This window comes from Papilio machaon, chromosome 7 (assembly GCF_912999745.1).
Source record: "Papilio machaon chromosome 7, ilPapMach1.1, whole genome shotgun sequence".
In the NCBI taxonomy this organism is placed as follows: domain Eukaryota; kingdom Metazoa; phylum Arthropoda; class Insecta; order Lepidoptera; family Papilionidae; genus Papilio; species Papilio machaon.
Window position 1 is genome coordinate 2734651 of NC_059992.1, and position 22230 is coordinate 2756880.

General features: G+C 32.2%; 1 protein-coding gene across 1 annotated transcript in view; it reads right to left on the bottom strand.

Moving 5' to 3' along the window:
* Positions 1-22230, bottom strand: part of LOC106714087 — a 91909-nt gene that overhangs the window by 47596 nt on the left and 22083 nt on the right. The window contains exon 2 of the mRNA XM_045678578.1: positions 16464-16589. Coding sequence (XP_045534534.1) covers positions 16464-16524 — 61 coding nt within the window. The 5' untranslated portion in view covers positions 16525-16589. The remainder of the gene's footprint in view (positions 1-16463; positions 16590-22230) is intronic.

The following is a 22230-nucleotide window of genomic DNA, read 5'->3' on the forward strand; positions in this document are numbered from 1 at the left end:
AAGTAGTTAATACTAAAGTCTGTTCGTGGGTCCTTAGCAAAAAAATATATATATATTACCAAATTATACGTAAAATTAAATGTTCAATTGTGGGAGCATGAGCAAATGAATATCCGGGTGCAAATAGTAACAGATACATGTAAATACTGCACAAAAGTTTTGATTATTTTCTTTTGAATATTACCAGGTCTCACAGTTTAATAGAAAATTTGTGTTGTCTAAATTTAGTTAACTCTAATTCCGTGACGTCGGAATGTCGATAAAAAAAATGACTGAAAAGGTCATTTGTCCATCATTGTCAGTGTAGTATACAAGTGTGTGTAACTAGTGCACGCTGTCATGTGTATTGTACAGGCAGTAGTACATCGGCCCAATCGTCTAAGTTTTATTTGAATTTAAAATATAACTAAACTATAGATAGGTTTAGCGTTCGTCCGTGATTTCGTAAGCGCGGAAAAAATATAGCCTAGGTTCTATTGATAGTCTTGACAAAATCGGTCCATGCGATTCGGAGATTATTCATATGGCCATTTGCCTGATTGTCCCTTATAATATAAACAATAATTAACTTTAACTGTCAACTTTAAATTGCGTTAAATATTTATTAATTAAAGGCTTTAACGATTAACGAAGTTACATTTTTATTTAACGAATTAAAGATTAACGAAGTTAACTTTTGCTTAACTGTGCCCACCTGTGACCAGGACCATAACAGGTTCACAAATTATTAACATCCTGAAGGAACTCTTTAGTCGACTGGGTTATCCACATTCAATCACTGCAGATTGTAAATGAGCCAGCAGTTTGTAAATGAAGAGTTTAAAACTTTTTGTGAAGATTGCAACATTAAACTTTTAGTACTGTTCCATATTGGCCGCAAATGAATGGGGAAGTCGAGCTTCAAAATAGGGATATCTTAAAGTACCTTAGAATAAGTGTAAGCGAAAAAAGAGACACGAATATAAGAGAAACATTATATTAGTATTTTATGATGTATAACTCTACTCCTCACTCAGTAACAGGAAAGACCCCTTCAGAACTTTTCTTTAAACGAAAGAATAGGGATAAGATTCGATGCTACATGATATTATTATTATTATTCGGGTTAGTTTCGACATACAACATTTTTCAATTATTTAATTCAATACTTAATTTTGACATTAAGCTTGAGTGTTGTTGATACGCCGGCTTGATAATACATCATGGCGTCGGCCGGAACGCTGAGTGATTAGTGAATTGATACATACTTAAACCAATGATCTTATGACTTATGATAACATTGATACTTAGTAAAGCAACAACTGCAATAAAAAAAAAAAAAAGAAAAGGAAATGGATTAGCTAAGTGTGCATTTGACTAACACATAATTATCGTGATTAAATAGTAAATACTTTATTGGCATGGCCGTTTGGTTTATATGAAATTTATGCATAATAATGCATATTATGCAAAATAATGAAAAAAAAAAATAGATTTAAACTTAATTTAAGGTTAATCTATATACTTTTCTTCGTACTATTCATGGCGATCATAGTATATCTTCGAGGGGGAGTTCATTGCAGCCACTGATAGTGACAATGACTCACACTTTTGTTGTTTTGTTTTATATTTTCTGTACTACAAAATATATCTAAATTATACGTAAAATGTTTGTTAGCAACAAGACCTACCGTTCTCCTATATCAGTTGTTAATTATTGTAGATATCCATTAAGTTGGTTGTACAGTCACATGCACGGAAATGTAAACATTGTTCTTGTTATGACGACATGACTTCTGATGGCGTTGTTCGATGAGTACATCATTTAATCAGATTATGTAAATTTCTTTTAATTTAATTAATTTTTATGACTACCATTAGGTTTAGGTTTAAAGATCTTTATTTGTCAAAAAAAAAAAAACAATGCTTCACTTACAATGAAAAAAAAAAAAAAAAAAGGAATAGATATGTTCGGAACCGTACCGCCGTGCGTAAACAACTTCTGTAAATCCGTGCTCGTAATTTTATTTTAAAAAAAATATAGTTATGAGTAATTGCATTTATTTTATTTTCTGTGCGTTGTAAGGAAGGTGTAAGTTTAAAGCGTTTGCTATAAACAAATGTTTTGTGAAGTTTTTAAATGTTATTAAACTATGCTGAACAATTATTGATATACCCGAAAAATAAATATGTATATCATACAGGCTTGCGGGTTAATACGTAATATAGATACAGAATACAGGATCAATATAAAGCAAAATAAACCTTAACACAACTATAGAAGAGAATCTAACTTGACAGAAATGACAAAGTTATATATGTAGAAAATATTGAGAGATTATTACAGTTCAGCGATGATATATGATTTAAGTTTATTTTTGAAAGCATTAATATTGTTACAATTCTTTATCTCGTCTGACAGTTGTTAAACATTTGAACGCCTTCGAACGAAATAGTTTTATTCCATAGATAGTTCGCGGAGTAATAGATTTAATTGTGTTGTTACGTCAGTTATGTTTGTTATCTCTTTTTTCGAGTTTAATGTTAGACTTAATGTTTTTATTTGTTATGTTCATTATGAGAGTACAAGTCCTAAATTTAAACATTTGAGTGACATTAAGTAATTTTGTTTGTTATAAAGTTAATTAGTTGGAGTTCGGTAATCAAAAAATTAATTTGGTGGTAATGATTTTCAATAGATGTGAATACATTAAATTGGAAACAGTTAGGTTACCATTAAATTGGAAACACTTAGGTTACCATTAAATTGGAAACACTTAGATTACCATTTAATTGGAAACACTTAGATTACCATTTAATTGGAAACAGTTAGGTTACCATTAAATTGGAAACAGTTAGGTAACCATTAAATTGGAAACACTTAGATTACCATTTAATTGGAAACACTTAGATTACCATTAAATTGGAAACAGTTAGGTAACCATTAAATTGGAAACACTTAGATTACCATTAAATTGGAAACACTTAGATTACCATTTAATTGGAAACAGTTAGGTTACCATTAAATTGGAAACAGTTAGGTTACCATTAAATTGGAAACACTTAGGTTACCATTAAATTGGAAACACTTAGATTACCATTAAATTGGAAACAGTTAGGTTACCATTAAATTGGAAACAGTTAGGTTACCATTAAATTGGAAACATTTCGGTTACCATTAAATTGGAAACACTTCGGTTACCATTAAATTGGAAACACTTCGGTTACCATTAAATTGGAAACACTTCGGTTACCATTAAATTGGAAACACTTCGGTTACCATTAAATTGGAAACACTTCGGTTACCATTAAATTGGAAACACTTCGGTTACCATTAAATTGGAAACACTTCGGTTACCATTAAATTGGAAACACTTCGGTTACCATTAAATTGGAAACACTTCGGTTACCATTAAATTGGAAACACTTCGGTTACCATTAAATTGGAAACACTTCGGTTACCATTAAATTGGAAACACTTCGGTTACCATTAAATTGGAACACTTCTATTGCTGACTACAGAGAATTCCATTCAATTGGAATTGAGGTTGCCCCAGAGGACTCGAAATTTATGTTAAAGAATTAGATAGGACAAACAAACTTGCAAGTACATTTATCTCTACGCCTCATGTAGTCGGAAAAACTACATGTCACGGTAAGGAATGAAGAAACTGGACAAATACTAAGAATGAACGTTACACATCTAAAAAGAGTGGAAGGGGAATGGAAATGTAATGGAAATTTAAATGAAGATACATCAAACATTAATGAATGAAACAATCTGGTTGGAAATTATTAATTTATAATTACAGTAAAAAAAATATATATAAGATGTTTATTGAGTTGAAAATAATAATAAAATAAAACTTGTTAACAAGGAAGGGATGTAGTGTTTGTGTCTATGGAATAGATACAATTCACTGTCTCATGTACCACACTGGAAGGCACAGCTGTCTCTGGGTAGTTGAGTGACGAACGCGGTACGAAGCGGACGTGCGCCTGCGCTCCAGTGTGGTAGTGGTGAGCCAGTGTCTGTCCTTAATCATCTTTAGGGACCCTATGGTCCTACAAGCAGGATGTCAGATTCCTTACATATGTTATGCTGATGCTCACGTGTAATTTCTGAAATCCCTCTTCGTGTCTCCAACTATATTGTTTTGACATTAAATGTCAAAACAATACCAGTACTGAACAATCAACTGCTCTATCACTGTATCAGCGTCGTGTATAAATAGCAAATGTGTAAAGTACGGAGATACCGTCCCGATGCGGAACATATCTAAAATATTTTGTTATCTTTATGGTAACTGCCCTAGATATTTGTTGGTTAACGTATGACTTAGTGTTATTGTCATGTACTAGATACGTTGTAAGAAAGGAATTTCTGCTTCGAAATCGTATGTCAAATAATAATTGAATAATACATTTCATACTGTAGGAATTTCTTTTATAGAAAAATGTTGCAAAATTCTTATAAAATTACTGGATGTCAATAAACATTTGATGAAGTAAATTTAATTCTTGAATATAGAAAGCAAAATCTCTAGCTTATTAGGTAATTTGCATAAAAATATGCAAAATTTTTGTTCAATATTATTTCGTTGAAATTGGTAATTTCCAGTAAAGAGCAATAAAAATATAGCATTCAAAAGTACACAATGGAATTGTATAATTTACAGTATTGGTGAATATCTCAAGGGAATCCGTATCGCTTATTTAAGTGCAAACATAGTCCTATGTGGTAAAATAAAATACTCTGTACAATACTTAATTCATATTTATAATTTTATGTTATGTATTATATTTGGTTCTTCAAATAGTAAACATATAGTTTACGGTATTTGAAATAAGCAAATTTTTCTCAATTTACTCGAAATACTCTATCATGAAAAAATGATATTATTATGTTTAGAAATGGATCGATAAATCAATTATTAGTATATTTAAACTATCACTGAATGTAACCACAAGTTGGTAGTACAAGAAGTATTCTTCTTCTCAGTCGCTTCAGTCTTTACAGACTGGTCGTGGTCATCAAGTAGGTGCCGTGACCCGTTTGACTAGACGCCTTCACTCTTCCCGGACTACTGCTTTTTCGCACACACATGTAAGGGGACATCTACTGCGGCTCTGACCTGGTCTATCCACCTCAAGGGCGATCTACCTCGTGCCCTAGTGCCTTCCACTTTCCCACAAGAAGTATTAATATAGGCTTATTAATATTTTCCAATTAAAATTAAAAGATTCTTGCAATAGCTGGACAGAATAAATTCTTGGACGTTTTTATCAAAGGATATAAGGTTAAAAAAATTACCTATACCAGTCAATTTCTTTATCAGTAAATAATCATATTTTTTTACGCTTGACCACAAACACTCCAAATGATAAGTAGTAATATAGTTCTACGGAAGGTTTATATATATACTACGAGTACATACATCCGGATATTATATACTATTCTTCCATCTCCAAGAGCCGTATTGGTACCAAGAAATAATGTTTTACCTAATTTTTTTTAATAAGTAGACAGTTCCGAAAATTTGTGTAGTTTATAAAATTACTTTTATTAATATTTAAAAATGTTAAAGCTCATTTAATATATTTTACTTTACTCCATAGAAATAATCGGGACTTTTATTTTTGCATCGCCACGCGTTCCATGCGACGCGACGCGACGCTACGTTTGTTAATTAAATGAATTCATCGTGGGCATAATAAAAGGTAATAAAAATGACATAAAGTATTATGACACAGTATGAACATTCATTTTATGATAATTGTGTTTTTTGTTAGTTATTGATTGACCTATTATTGTGGGCTGGACATGCAAAACCATAATGCAAAAATATTTTTTTTAAATCATGAAGTGACAAACGAACTCACTAGTTCGGGGCAACTGAATCCGGTGAAATAGCGAAGCGACTATTGCCCGTAGACATCCGCAATAACAGATGGATTGCCTACCTTTAATCAATGGAGAATGGGCTACAAAAATAGAATGTTTCCCCTTCCTATGTGTCCCTTCCTACATCAAATCCATTTCCACTTGCCATCCTTTTTTTATAAAAAGACAGTGAGAAGATAACGGTCACCAAAATAAAGCCTTCGTTACGCAACCTCATAATATGAAGCGTGGAATTGCTTTCACTAGACGCCTGTCTTCTGTGTGGTCGTGGTATTTCACCGGTCGAGCCGGCCCATTCGCGCAACAGATGTTGTTGATGCTTCACACCACTGTTAAATGTTTCTACAGTTGAAAGTCCTTTGTTTTTTCTTATAGAAATGTTCAATTGACTTCTAGAGACCACTTGGGCAGTTAGTAAATACAAAGCATGTTGTTTAGTTTAAGAATCTGAAGCATTCTAATTACTTGTATAATTACCACTGAAACATGCTTGCCTGGTTTAGCATTGAAAATTAATCCCGACGCAAGTAATATGCGGTCTAAACTAAGGCTTTCTAAGCCTGTAACTTTGTGCAATAATTAACGATGTTTGAACACTATGTTTAACCCTGTATCTGAGAAATACCCTCTTTGCATAATAAGCTTTGAGCTACATTCCTAGCAAACTTTAATAATAATTAATTAAAATAATCCTAAAATAACATAAGGCGTAGTTGAACAATACACGTATGAACCGGACCGTCCATCTTTATTTATCTTTCTTTCCTTTGTTTAATTTGACCACTAAATCAACGCCAACTTTTAGTGGAATTATTTTAATTATAATAGTATGAGGCAAATTTAAATCTTATTACAGTAATTTTTCACGTAACTAAGTTTTTATTTTATTAATTTGTAGTGTTGAAAGATAAACAAGTTCCATATATAAAATACAATGAAACTCCACACAATACAATACAATATTGTATCGCACAAAACAATACAATAATAATAAATTCATACACGTTGAATACAATACACGATAGAGAAGTATATGTATTTGACTAGTATATAAAATATATATCCATAACATACAACATATTTCAAAGTAAAACTATATTTTCACCCTTATTACATGTAATCATGAGCGATTTTATTACAAAATATATTAAAACAGTCCAGAATAAAAGATACAAGAATGCTACAAAAATAATATAGCCTGTGGACTATACAGGAAGTCACATGCGAACATTATTGTTACCTCTTTTTTTCAAAGACTATGATAAGGATGGTAATATTGTTATTATATAAGTGTTAAGATTCACCGTGACAATGTTCTTTTAATTAAATAACGTAGGAATATTGTTCATTATATTATTATATTAGCTCGTAACACGCAATAAAGAAAGCTTGTAACGAGTACATTACTTATAAACTTAGTACATAAACTTTATTTTTCATACGGCATCTGTTCCCAGCAGGCTCGTAACGTCCGTTAGAAAACTTCGAAGAAGTTCCAAAACGTCCCATTTTAATATTTGTTCTCACATTTATTCTAATATTCAATGGGATGATTTTGATTTTAATGTAATCTTTTCGCGAAAAAAAATCTGTGAAAAAAGAAGCGCATTATTATCTGTCAAAAGTGATAAAAAAAACAAAATCCAAAACACAAGGAAAGCTGACTCATCGTTGGTTTCTTAGACCAAAATTTATATCCATATCATTGTCATTATCTTTAGTAAAACAGAAGTAAAAATAAGTTTTAAACTGAGATTTGGTCTCCGAAAGAATTTTTTATATGATTGGGGTTCAAATCCAACTGAGAAGAGTTACTTTTTGATACATAATACAGTCCGTATTAGAAATATACGTAGAAATTACTTTTATAACCAACGATAATAATAGTAGTCTGACATCACTTAACATGTATTTAACTTTAACCGCCTAAATCAAAAAAATATTTAAAGTTCTGACATCGACAATAAACCGATCCCCTGTCATTTTTCCAGCTCATTAACACTGGATAAAGGAGCCTTGTTAAATGTACTGAAATAAGAACAAAATATATGACAATAACTTATCTAAGTGGAACAAGAACTTTTACATCCAAACCCAATAATATATCTGAAGATTATTTTAATTTATTCTATATATAGTTATATTATATAGTGATCAAAAAATGGATCGAACGCCCTCTTAACGATAAATTACATTTTTCGATCGGATAAATACCGATTAAATCCATTTGTTTCAAGTAAATATTAAAATGTTTTAAATAAAAATATCTTAGATAGACAAAAGTAGTTTAAGATCCATTATTGAGTTCCACCGTGAGAGGATACATGTCTTTAATTAAAGCTTAGAAAATATATTTTAATCTAATATATAAAATTCTCGTGTCACAGTTTTCGTCACCGTACTCCTCCGAAACGGCTTGACCGATTCTCATGAAATTTTGTGAGCATATTCAGTAGGTCTGAGAATAGGCCAACATCTATTTTTCATATTTTTTTTTAACTGCGCGCGGACGGAGTCTCGGGCCACAGCTTGTATAAATATAACATTCTTGATTAATCTACTAAACTTTTATTCACAAATATTATTAAAACAAACTATTGCGTAAACTTTATCTAAAAACAAAAACATTTAGGGTAAAGGAATTCGACTGGACGAAACGAAACATACACCCTTCTTGATACAAAGATAATCTATAATGGCCTATTACTTAAATAGAGAGAGGAAATGAACAGACAAAAAGAATGTATCGGAAATGGAGTAAATGAGCATGTATTGTGAAAGGTTAACTGTCTTTCATAGATTACATACATACATAAGTATTAAGATCCTTTTTCTGTGACTTTGTCGATAGCATAAAGCATTTTTCCTATGGGTTTAAATTGCTACAAAATTTATCAATGTTATTCTGTCTATATATCTATGATATGGTAGAGAATGAGAGCTACCGGAAGGGGAAATGTCCCTTTTCTGTACTCCCCTCCTCTTTCCATTTGAGATAGGTAACGGATATGCAACCTTCTAGCTTATTGCAGCGGTGTCTTCGCAATTGTATCGAAATCAGGCGGTCACTTTCTCGATTGCTACCTTATTTCTATATCTATATATATAAAAGAAAGTCGTGTTAGTTACACTATTTATAACTCAAGATCGGTCGAACTGATTTAGCTGAAAATTGATGGGGAGATAGCGTAGAACTAGGAGACGGACATAGGAACTTTTTTTTTTATCTTGTGTGCATTATTTTTTATTCCGAGCGGACGGAGTCGCGGGTAAAAGCTATTTTAGTATAAAAACATATTTTTATGCACTTAAAATAAATCAAAAGTTTAATGTACGATATTGTATAAGAAAGTAAATTATAAAAACAATTTTGAGATGAAATCTCTCATAAAATTATCTTTAACCTTTTTCACAAAATTGTGTTTAATGCGACGAAAACGCCTGTCGGTGATTCGATCTTTCTGTCTCACTGCGGTGAAAATGTTAAATAATATTCAGTCATGTGAATTAATTATTTTTTGTCTGTATGCAGATTTTCATTTCAGTGAATTGTCTCCGAGTAACGAGCAAACATTTTCACTTTGACTTTGCGGAGGCTACGCCCGATTCGGTTAAAATTCTAATCATTAAGTATATTTTCATTTCTAAATTTTTCATTTACATTTCATTTCATTTTAGAATTTTTTTAGAATGTTTGGACCGTATGTTAAATCATTTTTGGATTTTTATTATAGTATGTAACTTAATGTATGTAGTTGATAAAAAGTTCGGCAATAATTTTAAAAACTTTAAATCTAAACTAAAGATTAAAATTAAGTGAAAATATTAAAATTAAGCTATTTATCAAACAAATTTTAGTAAATTCTCTCTGGTATATATTTAAAAAAAGATCTTTAGTTTCTCGTTTTTAACATCGTCAATCGCGCTCGCTATTTTAATAGCTACGTTTAAATATTGTAGAATTATATAAAAGATGAAGCAAACTCTTGAAGTAAATTTAAAATTTAACATTATTTTATATATTACTAGCTGTCGCCCGCGACTCCGTCCGCGCGCATTTAAAAAACCTAAATGGGGCGGGGGGGTATGAAAAATAGATGTTGGCCGATTCTCAGACCTACTCAATATGCTCACAAAATTTCATGAGAATCGGTCAAGCCGTTTCGGAGGAGTTTAACCACAAACACCGCGACACGAGAATTTTATATATTAGATCTAGAAAGTGTATTCTACTAATAAAGATATTATAAATTTTTGTAATAGCTTCATATCATTATTATACAATGACAATGGACTTATATTGATTTAAATAAGAAAATTAGTCATAAAAAATAAAACTCATATATTTTTTGTTACCTTGATTTGTTTAAATATGCGTTGTGATAAAAACTTTCAGATACGTTTAAAAACTTGTTTATCCTTTGCAAAGTTTGTTTAACTTTCAATAACTATTTGTATACATAATTTATAACAGAAATTGAAACAGATTATAATATACATTATTTGATAACAGAATATGATTATGCAGAGTTGATTATTTCATAGGTAATTAGGTGCAATTTCATCAAACCACATTGACGGTCTGTGAATAATTAAACGATATACTAGGCTTGCAATACATCATTGCATATTTAATCATTTGATGCGTCAAATGACTTTAAAACACCTATTGAATTATGAAACATCTGACTAACGTGAAATAAGTTAAGGAGATTATTGGAATATGAATTAAAATCCAGTCCAGTAAACCATATTTTTTACTAATATTTTAAGATATTGTCAAATTATGTTGAAAATAATCTAATAGCCATTATCTTATTTTGGTCCTGTGAGTAGTATATCTTACTAATATTATAAATGAGAATGTTTAGATGGATGGATGGGTTGATGAATGGATGTTTGTTTGAAGGTATCTCCGGAACAGATCAACGGATCATGAAGAAATTTGACACAGATGTAGAGCTTTGCCTGGGAGATCACATGGAAGATCATATCGGAGTCGCAAGCGACAGCTAGTCTATTAATATAATTGGAGTGTCTGCATGTAATTTGAATTTCTAAACCAATTTTTTAAATTTTTGTCTGTATGTTTTTGTCCGCGAGGCCGCGTGTGCTCCGGGTAATCTCCGGAACGGCTGAACCGATTTCGATTAAACTTGAATGGGAGGGTAGCTGATGCACGCGGGCATGTTATAGGCTAATTTAATTTTGACAAAGTCGCGGGCGACCGCTAGTTAGTAAATAATGTTGTAAAACGTTCTCAGAATTACAATTTTATAATTCATATCTATTTATTCTTCGTATCGGCGCTTGCTTTTTATTTGTTTATTTTTTCATTAATCTATACTAGCAAAAATATTTTACCTCTCGAGATAAATTGATACAAAAACTTACAATTCAGTAAGATCGTGTATTGTTTCATTGCAGTGCAGTATAAATGGATGTTGTTATACTGCAAACGAGGGATTCGCGTGTTCAAAGAATATACTGAGTCGGGTTACAACCAAACCTATTATCCCTTTTTAAGGGATAAAAGACTAGGCGTGACTGCAAATTTTATACGACAACCTCTTGTAGTTTTAACACAATTTTAGTTGTAGGTGGATATAGTACAATCTGTTTTGAACTAGAATGTGCATGACATCGTGCCATACGTTAAAGGTATCGAATCTTAATAGTTTGGTAGTGTCGGTAAAACAATTTTATAATAATATTTATTTCAAATCTTGATACAAAAGACTTAAAAAATAATATTTATGAAAATAAAAATGTAATCTTTTTTGCACAATTCTAGTGATTTTTGACCAATCGGAGTCATCAAGACTCATTCTTATTTGAATCGCCTTGTATATCGTAGAATGGACTACTTATTTTAATATAGTTAAAAAAAAAACTACTTCTTAGCGAAAATATAGCTTCGAAACTTTATGGCTTGAAAGTTCGTATCTCGATTTTATTACAAGGCTAAAAAAATAATTCGGTTAAATTGTGAAACATTACGGTTTACAAATGCCTAAATCGCTTAAGGGCAATGAAATTTAAATAATTTGCTTCAGTAAAATATTCACAGTCTCCATTTTGAAAAATCACAAAAAAGGGTTAATAAATACCAATGAATAAAAACTCATTCATTAATTTTCATTTGTTTTTACTAACGGAGTATTGTAACTATGTCTAATCGACACTAAGAACACTAACACAAGCGTTTCGTAATCTTTAGAACACTAGACAGAGTTAAATTCACTATCTCTTTCTCACTAAGGTCATCTTCATTTCCGGTGGCAATGCTTAGTTTATAAACTAAGTGACAAGAGATATAAATAGGCTTACCATACGTCCCGGTTTGACCGGGATAGTTCCGGTTTGAGATCCCAGTCCCGGCGACCCGGTCAAACTTGAACAACACCGACACCCCAACCAATCGTTCACACAAAAAATATATTCACATTTATTAATATGTTTTCAATTCATAATAATTTTGATTGCATTTCAAATTATGAAAAACACAAATTAAGCGAAAAGCGAAATGAAAATGAGCCTCTTTCTCTTCTGCGTCCTGGTTTGGCTCTTCGTAATTATGGTAAGCCTAGATATGTATACATGATGTTATCTGTTCATATTACTTGCAACATGATATGTCTTGTATGGTTGACTATGTCCAAACTAACAGACGTAACAATTTATATTATGTTTAAAGACAGATTCATATCATACAATAACATTTTTTAATTCACAGAATATTATATTTGAATTAGTAAAAAATAGGTAAAAAATAACTTTATTCTTCAAAATAAATAAGCAATATCAAAAAAATTACGTAGTAGTTTTCCATTCATTGTTTGTAGACAATTCTGATCGAAAACTGGTCGAGGTTAAACCACGCGGAGGCGGGATTGAATACTGATGATGTCACAACTCGCTAGCTCCTGCACTCTATGCATAAGCAATGCGCCATGTATCGCAATATCCTTTCCTTGCCCCGCTCATATACTGCACTAAATATATTTATAATATCTGTAACATCGTCTAAAATATTGCTTTTTGATAAAGGTTATAAGTGATATTTAATAAAAATAGATAATTAATAAAAATTCTCTTTTTACCTTCAAGGTTAAGTAGAAATTATATTTTTATGTTTAAATACAAACTTCCTTTTATATTTTCTCTTAATAAAATTGGACACGACTGTATTCGCTTATTTGTGAACAAGGAAATACAACCTACTAACGTAATTAATAGGGTGATTTTTTTATAAAAGTTTTTTTCAAAACGTTTTCTACCATTCATATCGTTGTTAAAAAAAAATCTAGCTTCTTTGCTGTTGCAAATAAAAATAATATCTATGAATCCGTTGACATAAAATGCATTTCCTCAAAGCGAACGTTCAGATTAACAATAAGCGAATGCGACGAGGACAATGCGGTGCATCCGTCACTAGCAAATCTTGAATGCCGCCCGTTTGTAATTTGCCTAGGTAATAAAAAGTGGCGGGCTCACGGGCTCGCGAGCACTGATGTCAGTGCAAATGCCAATGAAAAATCTTTGAAAATTTTCGAAACAAAACAATTTTTTTGTAAACGAATTTGATCGTTTATATTATTTCGGGTATATGATTTCGCTAATATAGCAAAGTGACTACTACCCATATAATAAAATATAAAAAATACAATGTATATATAAATATATATATAAAATATATAATGGATAGTGGAGGGGACAAACTGAAAGAGGATATTTACCCTTCTTGTACTTTCATGTTTCCTTTCCTTCCTTACCTCATAAGAAATTAGTAAAAAGAACTTGAATATAGTCTCCTGCACACATTTGCAATTTGTCGTGTTTTTTTTTTAGGATTCACATAGGAACATTACAAACGGGCAGCAATCACGATTTGACGTTAACACATGCAGCGCGGGATGTGCCAGCCCGTTGCAAATTCGTTTCGTTAAACAAACGAGCAGTTGGCGTGGCTAGGCTCTGTTATGACACAATCACTACGCCAGTTTACTTGCAAATAGATATGAAAGACTTTGAATTAAACATGAAGAAATTTGAATTTTCTTTGATGCTTTACAGGATAGACCAAAGCGGTCAACTTCGAACCGATTACTACAGCAAAAAATAACTCCCTAGACCAGTAAAGACTGTAGTGAGACAATTAGCATCATAAATAACTATATCTCGAGTGCTGTTTGTTCACTGTACAGAATACTAAATAAAGTTAGTGCTAGTTTTGGCCTAGTTAAAATTACTATCGTTGTAATTATTAGCTTATTGAAATTATTCTATTTTAATTTAAAGTATATTTAATAGTAATGGTTCTATTCTAATTTATATTTGAAAACAGTATATTAATAACATCGCAATAAATGTGTCTGTCGTCGTACTTGCAAAAATAAAATCGACCAAAAACAATTTATTACTTTGAGTTTATTAAAAATTTAGTTTGAAAGTAGAACAATGTCGTGTTTGGATAATTTTCACGGAGTGACTAATAGACAAATGTATAGCATGAATATGGAAAAGGAAAAAAGAAATTTATAAACAAACTTTGGCCCATTTATTCAGATACACCGTTATGCAGACACTGGAAAAAGTTCGGCGGCAACTGGATTTCCTAATGTGATTTTAATTCCTTCTTCCTACGACTAAGAGGATAATTTAAATAAAAAGCAAAGTAGCTAGATATTTCATCTGTGGGAGAAGTAAACAAAACAAATAAAATTGTTGACGTATAAATTCTAAGCTTGGGAAATATGGAGTGGGACTTCCTTCCCACTCCATATTTCCCAAATCATTGTCGCATTTTTCTTACTTCGGACAAAGATGTATCGTTTTATTGTAAGTTTACATTATTCATTTTTTGTATAATTAATTAAACTTAATCATCGTATTTTATTTATTCTTTTTTACCTATGATTAAAATATAAATAAGTTTTATATGATTATCGTTTCCATTTATAATAGTCCAAGCGTCGGTGGCTCAGGGGTTTAAGCGCCTGACTTGCAATCTGCAAATCCTAGGTTCCCCACCATGTATCAATGTGTTTTTCTACTTCGATTTACATACGTACATTTATCCTGCGTTCTTACGGTGAAGGAAAATATCGTGACGCAATCTACACATATATGAGAAGAAATTCAAGATATGTGTGAAGTCAACCAACCGGCACTTGACCAGCGTGGTTTACTATAGCCTAGTCACCCCTAAATTAGAGTAGGATTCGAGATTGGTGAGGACGTATAGTGAGCTGATGATGATGATGATAATCGTCCATACGAAACTAATATTTAAAAAAGTACAGTGAAGCTATCTAAGTAACGAGATTGAAATAAAGAGATGCAAAATACGTTGAAAACGTAGTAATATCCTTATTAAAGTCTAGCTAGACGTTAGCATACGTTAAAATGGAATTATAGGATGCGGCCGGCGCATCGCGACGTCATCGGTGGTGTGGGGTCACGTAGCTGTATTACGCAGATTGGATTGAGAGCGAACTTCATCCGTGACGTCACTATATTGATGCTCAGATTACTTCTACCGTATTTAGATTTGGAAACTCTTCTATTAACAAGGATCTTATAAACATCGCTAATAGTTTAGTGGATTCTATTAAAAACTAAAGAAATATAAAAATTCATTTTAATTCATTTTCTACGCTTATTTTTGACACTGGCAGTTACAAATTACTTCTTTTTAGAAATTCATTTATTTAATCAATATTTATCGTATACTAACTGACACTCCCGACTCCGTCCACGCGGAATTAAAAAAAACTCAATTAGTAGCCTATATGTTAATTCAGACTATGTCCTACTTCTATGCCATATTTCAGTGAGATCCATGCGACGTTCTGGAGATACCTTCTAACAAACATCCTTCAATACATAAAAACATACAAACATTCGCATTTATAATATTAGTAATATTACCAATAAATTACGAACTCTATTATCAAGTTTTTACATATTACCGTTAGATATGTCTGTTTCCGGCGTCTCCCGCTGCGTAATGGCCACGGTGTATTGTGGCATTTTACTTCGATGATGCTTCAACGGTGGTAATGAACTAGCAATTACACTAACTCATAGTCGGTATCTGGTAATTATTTTACCCAATTTCTTCGCTTATTAACATCCATTGTAATAATTGATCTTCAATAGTTTTCTAGTTAGATATTTGTAGAGTAAGAAAGTGTGATTATTTAACACTTATTAGAAATTTAGCCCAGACTTAACGCTTAACTTATTCTGACTTACATACCTAGTTTCTTCTAAGTAAAATCGTAAGAGAATACTGCCATAGGTCAATGCGAATTTAGTCTTTAAATAATTTAATGTAATCACCTTTACGGTCTAAAAAATCCTAACCATAGTAAGAATCCCATGTATTACGGATTTTGTATTGGAAATTTATACTAACATCTTATCATAAAAGCGTATTTTGTATTTTTCATATAGTGCAATGACCAACCTAACACATATGAAAAAAAATAAGACAGACAATTTCAAAAATCAAAAAAAAAATTCTTCTTAAAGAAATAAATAAATCTTTTCTAAGTTTTCATGATTTACTTACCTTTACAAAGAAGCATAACAGTGAAGAGGAACGCGAGGGCACCGTGTTGTGACGTCATCATGTGGCGTCTGACAACGTGTCCCAGTCGGTATGTCACCAGCAGTCAGATTCATCTCATGCCCAACTCTGCAACAAACAAAGGCATTTTAATAACTATTATCCCAAAAATAAGTATCTAACAGTTCTTTTTGAAAAAAGCTAACACAAAGCTGTGTTTTGCTCAACACTTAGCTGTATGTAACATCCAATTAGGACAACATTATAAAAATAACCTATACTCGTCAAATGTTGGCCAAAGGCTTTACAATTTGGTGCAGTAGTTGCCAAATATCTTGATTTGAATAAATTTTCGCGAGTCGGTGCGCAGAACACAATTTTAGGTGTAGCGATGACCTTGGACCATCAAGATTATTGAAAATAACTATACATAGCGGGTTCAACTGCCATTAGTGACATTAAAATAAATATATTAATAAACGCTAAATATATTAGTAGTAGTATTATAAAAAAACGAAGAAGAGGTAGGCCAAGAAAGAGGTGGGACGATGACATAACAAACTTAGTAGGAAAAACATGGAGTAGACTAGCTAGAGACAGAATAGGATGGCAAAACATGGAGGAGGCTTTTACCGCTATTGGCGGTCCTTACAACTGATTATAAATAATGTTTAGTAGTTTATTACATACTTTGTACTTGTAGACTAAATAAGTAATAATTATTGTTACAAGTAGTATATATGCATAATTTGTAAGGAATCAATAAAGCTTTTTATTTTATTTTTATTTTAAATATATTAGTAAAGTAGTTGCTCGCCTACGACTGGCAGCGCAGAATAAAAGAACAGTCTAAGTTACACCAGCTCACATAAGCAACCTTTCAGTAAAAGTCCCGTCAAAATTGATCCAGCAGTATCGGAGATTGCTCGAAACAAACACGGTTTTGCAGAACAGGCAGACAAAAATTTTAATCGTTTAAGAATTGAAACTATTATATAACATTGTATTTCCCACACCGTAAATTGTAACAGGGCTTCAATTACACCATGATACAATTTGTGTAACATAAAGGCATAAATCTATTGATAAGAAATGTTCTAGTTTACAAAGAGAAATCAATGGGTTCATGTTAACATCTGTCGACTGGCATACGGGCAAACTTTAAATAAAACGTTTCGGGGGCGGCCCTTAATTGGGCTTTTTACAAACATTAATCAAGTGCTACGTCGGGGGGGAATTTTTATGTCGGTCCGGCGACCGGCGGCCGACAACCGACCGTGACGGATGACGCGCGGCCGAGGGTCGAAAGGCGACTGCATCCATCAATGAATTGGATACCAGTAAAGGGTAAAATTAATCTAGCAAAAGCTTTAACTTTGTGCTCAATATTAATAAAAAGTAAAAAATCTCTTTTCGTCGTTTATCATCATTTTCTAAAGACAAATGGCGACAAATATTAAAATATGTCTCAATGGCAAAAGTTAAAGAAATGAAAGTGTTATTTATATGGAAGAAGAAAGTAAAAGAGCAATAAGTTATTCACTCAAGAATTAGATTATGTATCCTATTTGAATAATATTTTGATTTACTGCATTTTTATATAAGTTATATACATAACAATATGGCGCGAATACGTGCACCTACTTATTGAATCTTACCATATTTTTGTTTGTTGAATGAGATGTGCAAATATTAAATAAGTTCCAGTCTGTATGATAAAGTCTTGATTTGTAATTCCGTAGTAAGCATTCATACCGCAATATTGTTACAATGTTTTACTTTACTGAAATAGCATACCAAAATGTAACCGCTTTTATTTTAATTGACATTTAAACGTGCAGAGAGCGGCGCTCTAGCCAGAGACATCGTATAGCTGCTGCGAGCCATTAGCCAAATGAAACTTATTCGACAATTTCAGTAAATATTGAAACGCAAAAAGTGCTATCTCAAGCGAAATTGTCAAAAGAAAATGAACGATAAAAATGGTAGTTCTTACAATATTCTACAAGAAGGACCAGTTTGAGTAACCATTAAACAACGCTCAGTGCGGTCGTACGAAATGTTATACGTGATTCAATATCAATGTTCAATTTCATTGAAGCAGCGAGTGAATCCGTGAGTCACAGCTATTAACTGTGTCTTAAATCTTTTTTATATTACAATACAATACAATAGTGAGAGGCGAGATGCGCCCGCGAAGAAAGCATAATGAACTCTCGCCCTGAAGACCCCAACTGATCATGAACTACTCAGTGCCGACAACGGAAAAATTAAAATGAATGGTAGCCATGCATTTACAGTATTAATCTAATATATAAAATTCTCGTGTCACAGTTTTCGTTGCCATACTCCTCCGAAACGACTTGACCGATTTTGATGTTGATGTTGATGAATTTTTTGTGCTTATCCGGTATCTATGAGAATCATAATCGGCCAACATCTATTTTTCATACCCCTATTAAGTTTTTTTTTTAACTGCGAGCGGACGGAGTCGCGGGCGACAGCTAGTTACTTTATAATAATGTCTCAAGAAAGTTTAACAATTTATTTCATAACATGTATTATCTTTAAATGTCTTATTCTTAATTTAATTAAATTAAAAATGATTATTCAATCAGTATCGTGTCTACTTTCACAATTTTTATCCCAATTAATTTGTAGATAACGATCCCAATTCGAGTTCCGTGTTTATCAGATAACGAACGAGAAAGGGCATGTTGTTAATCATTTCATGTCTCGAACTTGTTCTAGAAAGTATTTCTTTTAATATTAAATAAATAAATAAACAAAATAAAAAAAATCCTTTATTTCAGGTTTACATCCGTATCTGCTTAGTAACATGTCTTATATCTATGTCAGTACTTAAAATTATATATTATTAAAATTATTAAAGAGCCGGAGTAAATTAATCACAATATTAAAAATGAAAATATAAAAACAAATCAAAAAACATGCAGGCTCATGAACCTGCCCAACACTGCAGTCTTTCTGCAATCATCCTCAGGATCCTGTTGGAGCTGCCTTGAATTCAGCGTAGTAGTTATGTAGACTTTTTGCGCATTAAAATAATCTATCCTCGCATCGGCAAACATTCCCAAGGTGCTACAAAAACGAGGCAGCCACAAAAGAAACCTAAATGCATTATTATACTGTATTCGAAGAGCATTGTATGCCCTCTGCGTAAAATTTGGTCCATAGGGCGCTCATGTAAAAATTTTGGCAGTAAGCTTTAAAGTTAGTTTTCCTTCAAGTGAGAACTTAGAAAACCTATGTACCAGCATATTTGCACGGATAGACAGCGCTCTTCGTTCCCTCTAAATATCTGCACCATCTTTAAGAGTACCAGTAATTATATGACCCAAGTATTTGAAATGCGACGCACTATTCAGATAAACAAGTGGTGTATGTTGAGGTTCCTTATGTTTACCTCTAATGACCATAAACTCACTCTTCTTTACATTGTACCTTAGGCCGTGCACCTCTGCATATGTCTCACAGATACAAAGAAGTTTCCGTAGCCCCCTGATGGAGGAGATTAAAGAGTTTTATTTTATATTTACAAGTTGGGACACATTATATTGAAATAATAATGAGAACTGATTACGAATTAAAAGGCTCTCTCGAAATAGCTGTCTTTGATAACACAAAATCCAATACAGTACCACTCGCTGAATTATTAAACTTTGAATATTAGATAACTAATGAATTCTATGGACGTTTAGATCTAATCTAAAGGGTTTTGTTAATAATAAAGTTCTCTCTATCCACTTTAAAATTATGTTTACATGCTATTCGTAGGGTTATTGAGGAAATTGTTTATTTAGGCATGTTTTCAAATTAAATGTCTCCTTTATAACAAACTAGCTTTTACCCGCGACTCCGTCCGCGCGGAATAAAAAATAGAAAACGGGGTAAAATTATCCTATGTCCGTTTCCTGGTTCTAAGCTACCTGCCCACCAATTTTCAGTCAAATCGATTCAGCCGTTCTTGAGTTATAAATAGTGTAACTAACACGACTTTCTTTTATATATATACTAGCTTTTACCCGCGACTCCGTCCGCGCGGAATAAAAAATACAAAACGGGGTAAAAATTATCCTATGTCCTATTCCTGGTTCTAAGCTACCTGCCCACCAATTTTCAGTCAAATCGATTCAGCCGTTCTTGAGTTATAAATGGTGTAACTAACACAACTTTCTTTTATATATATAGATATATATATTTATTAAATGATTGCCGAGATTTTTTTTATATCTAAACGTGCGCGAATCTTGTATTTTTTACACTACAAATATTTTTTCTAAAATATTAAACACTTTTCTTTCTTACGAAGTATCTAAAATAGATCTTTAAAGAAGAGTTATTACTATAATAATAGGCAGACTGTTTAGTATAGTCAATTGTACCTTTATTAATTTAGAGCCCTAATTTGTGGTCTTTACCTTCGCATCCTTTTCTCATAAGGTGAGGATGGGAAGGGAAAGTGGATTACACATAGGCAACGCGTCTGTACTTATAGATGTCTATGGGCAGCGGTCGTTTCGACAAAGTCCGGTGACTGCTTGCTCGTATTATTTAGTAGTACTACATTGTGTTCATATAAACAAAAAAGTAATGAGATTGAATGTGGATGGCTATAAAGGTAGAGGAAGACCAAAGAAAGTATGGATGGATTGTGTGAAAGAGGATATGCGTAAGAAGGGGGTAAATTCAGATATGACGGCTGATAGAGATGTATGAAGGAGTAGTACATACTGTGCCGACCCTCCATAGAGATAAGGGCAGGTTGATGATGATGACATTGTGTTCAGTGTATGATCCAATGATATATCACGACATTGTAGAAGACAAGTAGGAAGCAAAAGTTTAAGAGAAAAGTCCTTTGCTCTTCACATTCTAATAAGAAAAATGGGAAAGGGAAGTTAAATTTTTCAAAGAAAGATTAAAAGACTTTCATCATCCTTTTAAGGTGTGACGTAAAAATTGTCTACATTATTTTTGGCCCTATCATCATACTTTAGATAGATGAATGCATGGATGGATGGATGGATGGATGTTTGTTTGAAGCTATCTCCCGAATGGCTCAGCGGATCTTGATAAAATGTTGCACAGATGTAGAACATAGTCTGGAAGAACACATAGGGTACTTCGCTAGTACATAGCTAGTTTAAAATAAATACAAAACATATAAATTATTTTTATAAAACAAAAACTTGAACTCTTTATTTTTTACTTTAGTTTCGGAAACCTTGTTACTGGGAACAAGAAACAAATAAAATCCGCTTTCACAGTTATACTTAAATCAATTAAACTTTCCTGAACAAATAATAAATGGCCTTGTTACGTGTTTCGACAGCCTAATAGGGACGGGTGTCGTTAGGCGAATGATTTAATGATCATTCCGTTCATTTGTTACTTGAAGTATCCGCTCCTTTTCAGGACTAAAAAATAATAATAAAATACCTCAAGTATATTCTTTTTTTAAATCCGTATTCTCTCATTGTACCTACAGCGCTATCTATTGGTGAGTTTATAAAATTGAGTTAAATTGATGCGTTTTTAACGAGAGAGACAGAACAGTCATGTTTACAATTAAAATTGCTGTCGTAAAATTTTACGTTATTAAAGAAAGAACAAATTTGTATAAGATAATAAGAGCTTATTAATACCTATATACACACTTAATATGATGTCATAAAGGACACTTCATACACTAACGGAAATTAATCACTGCGTTCAATTTTACTAATATTATAAATGCGAATGTTTG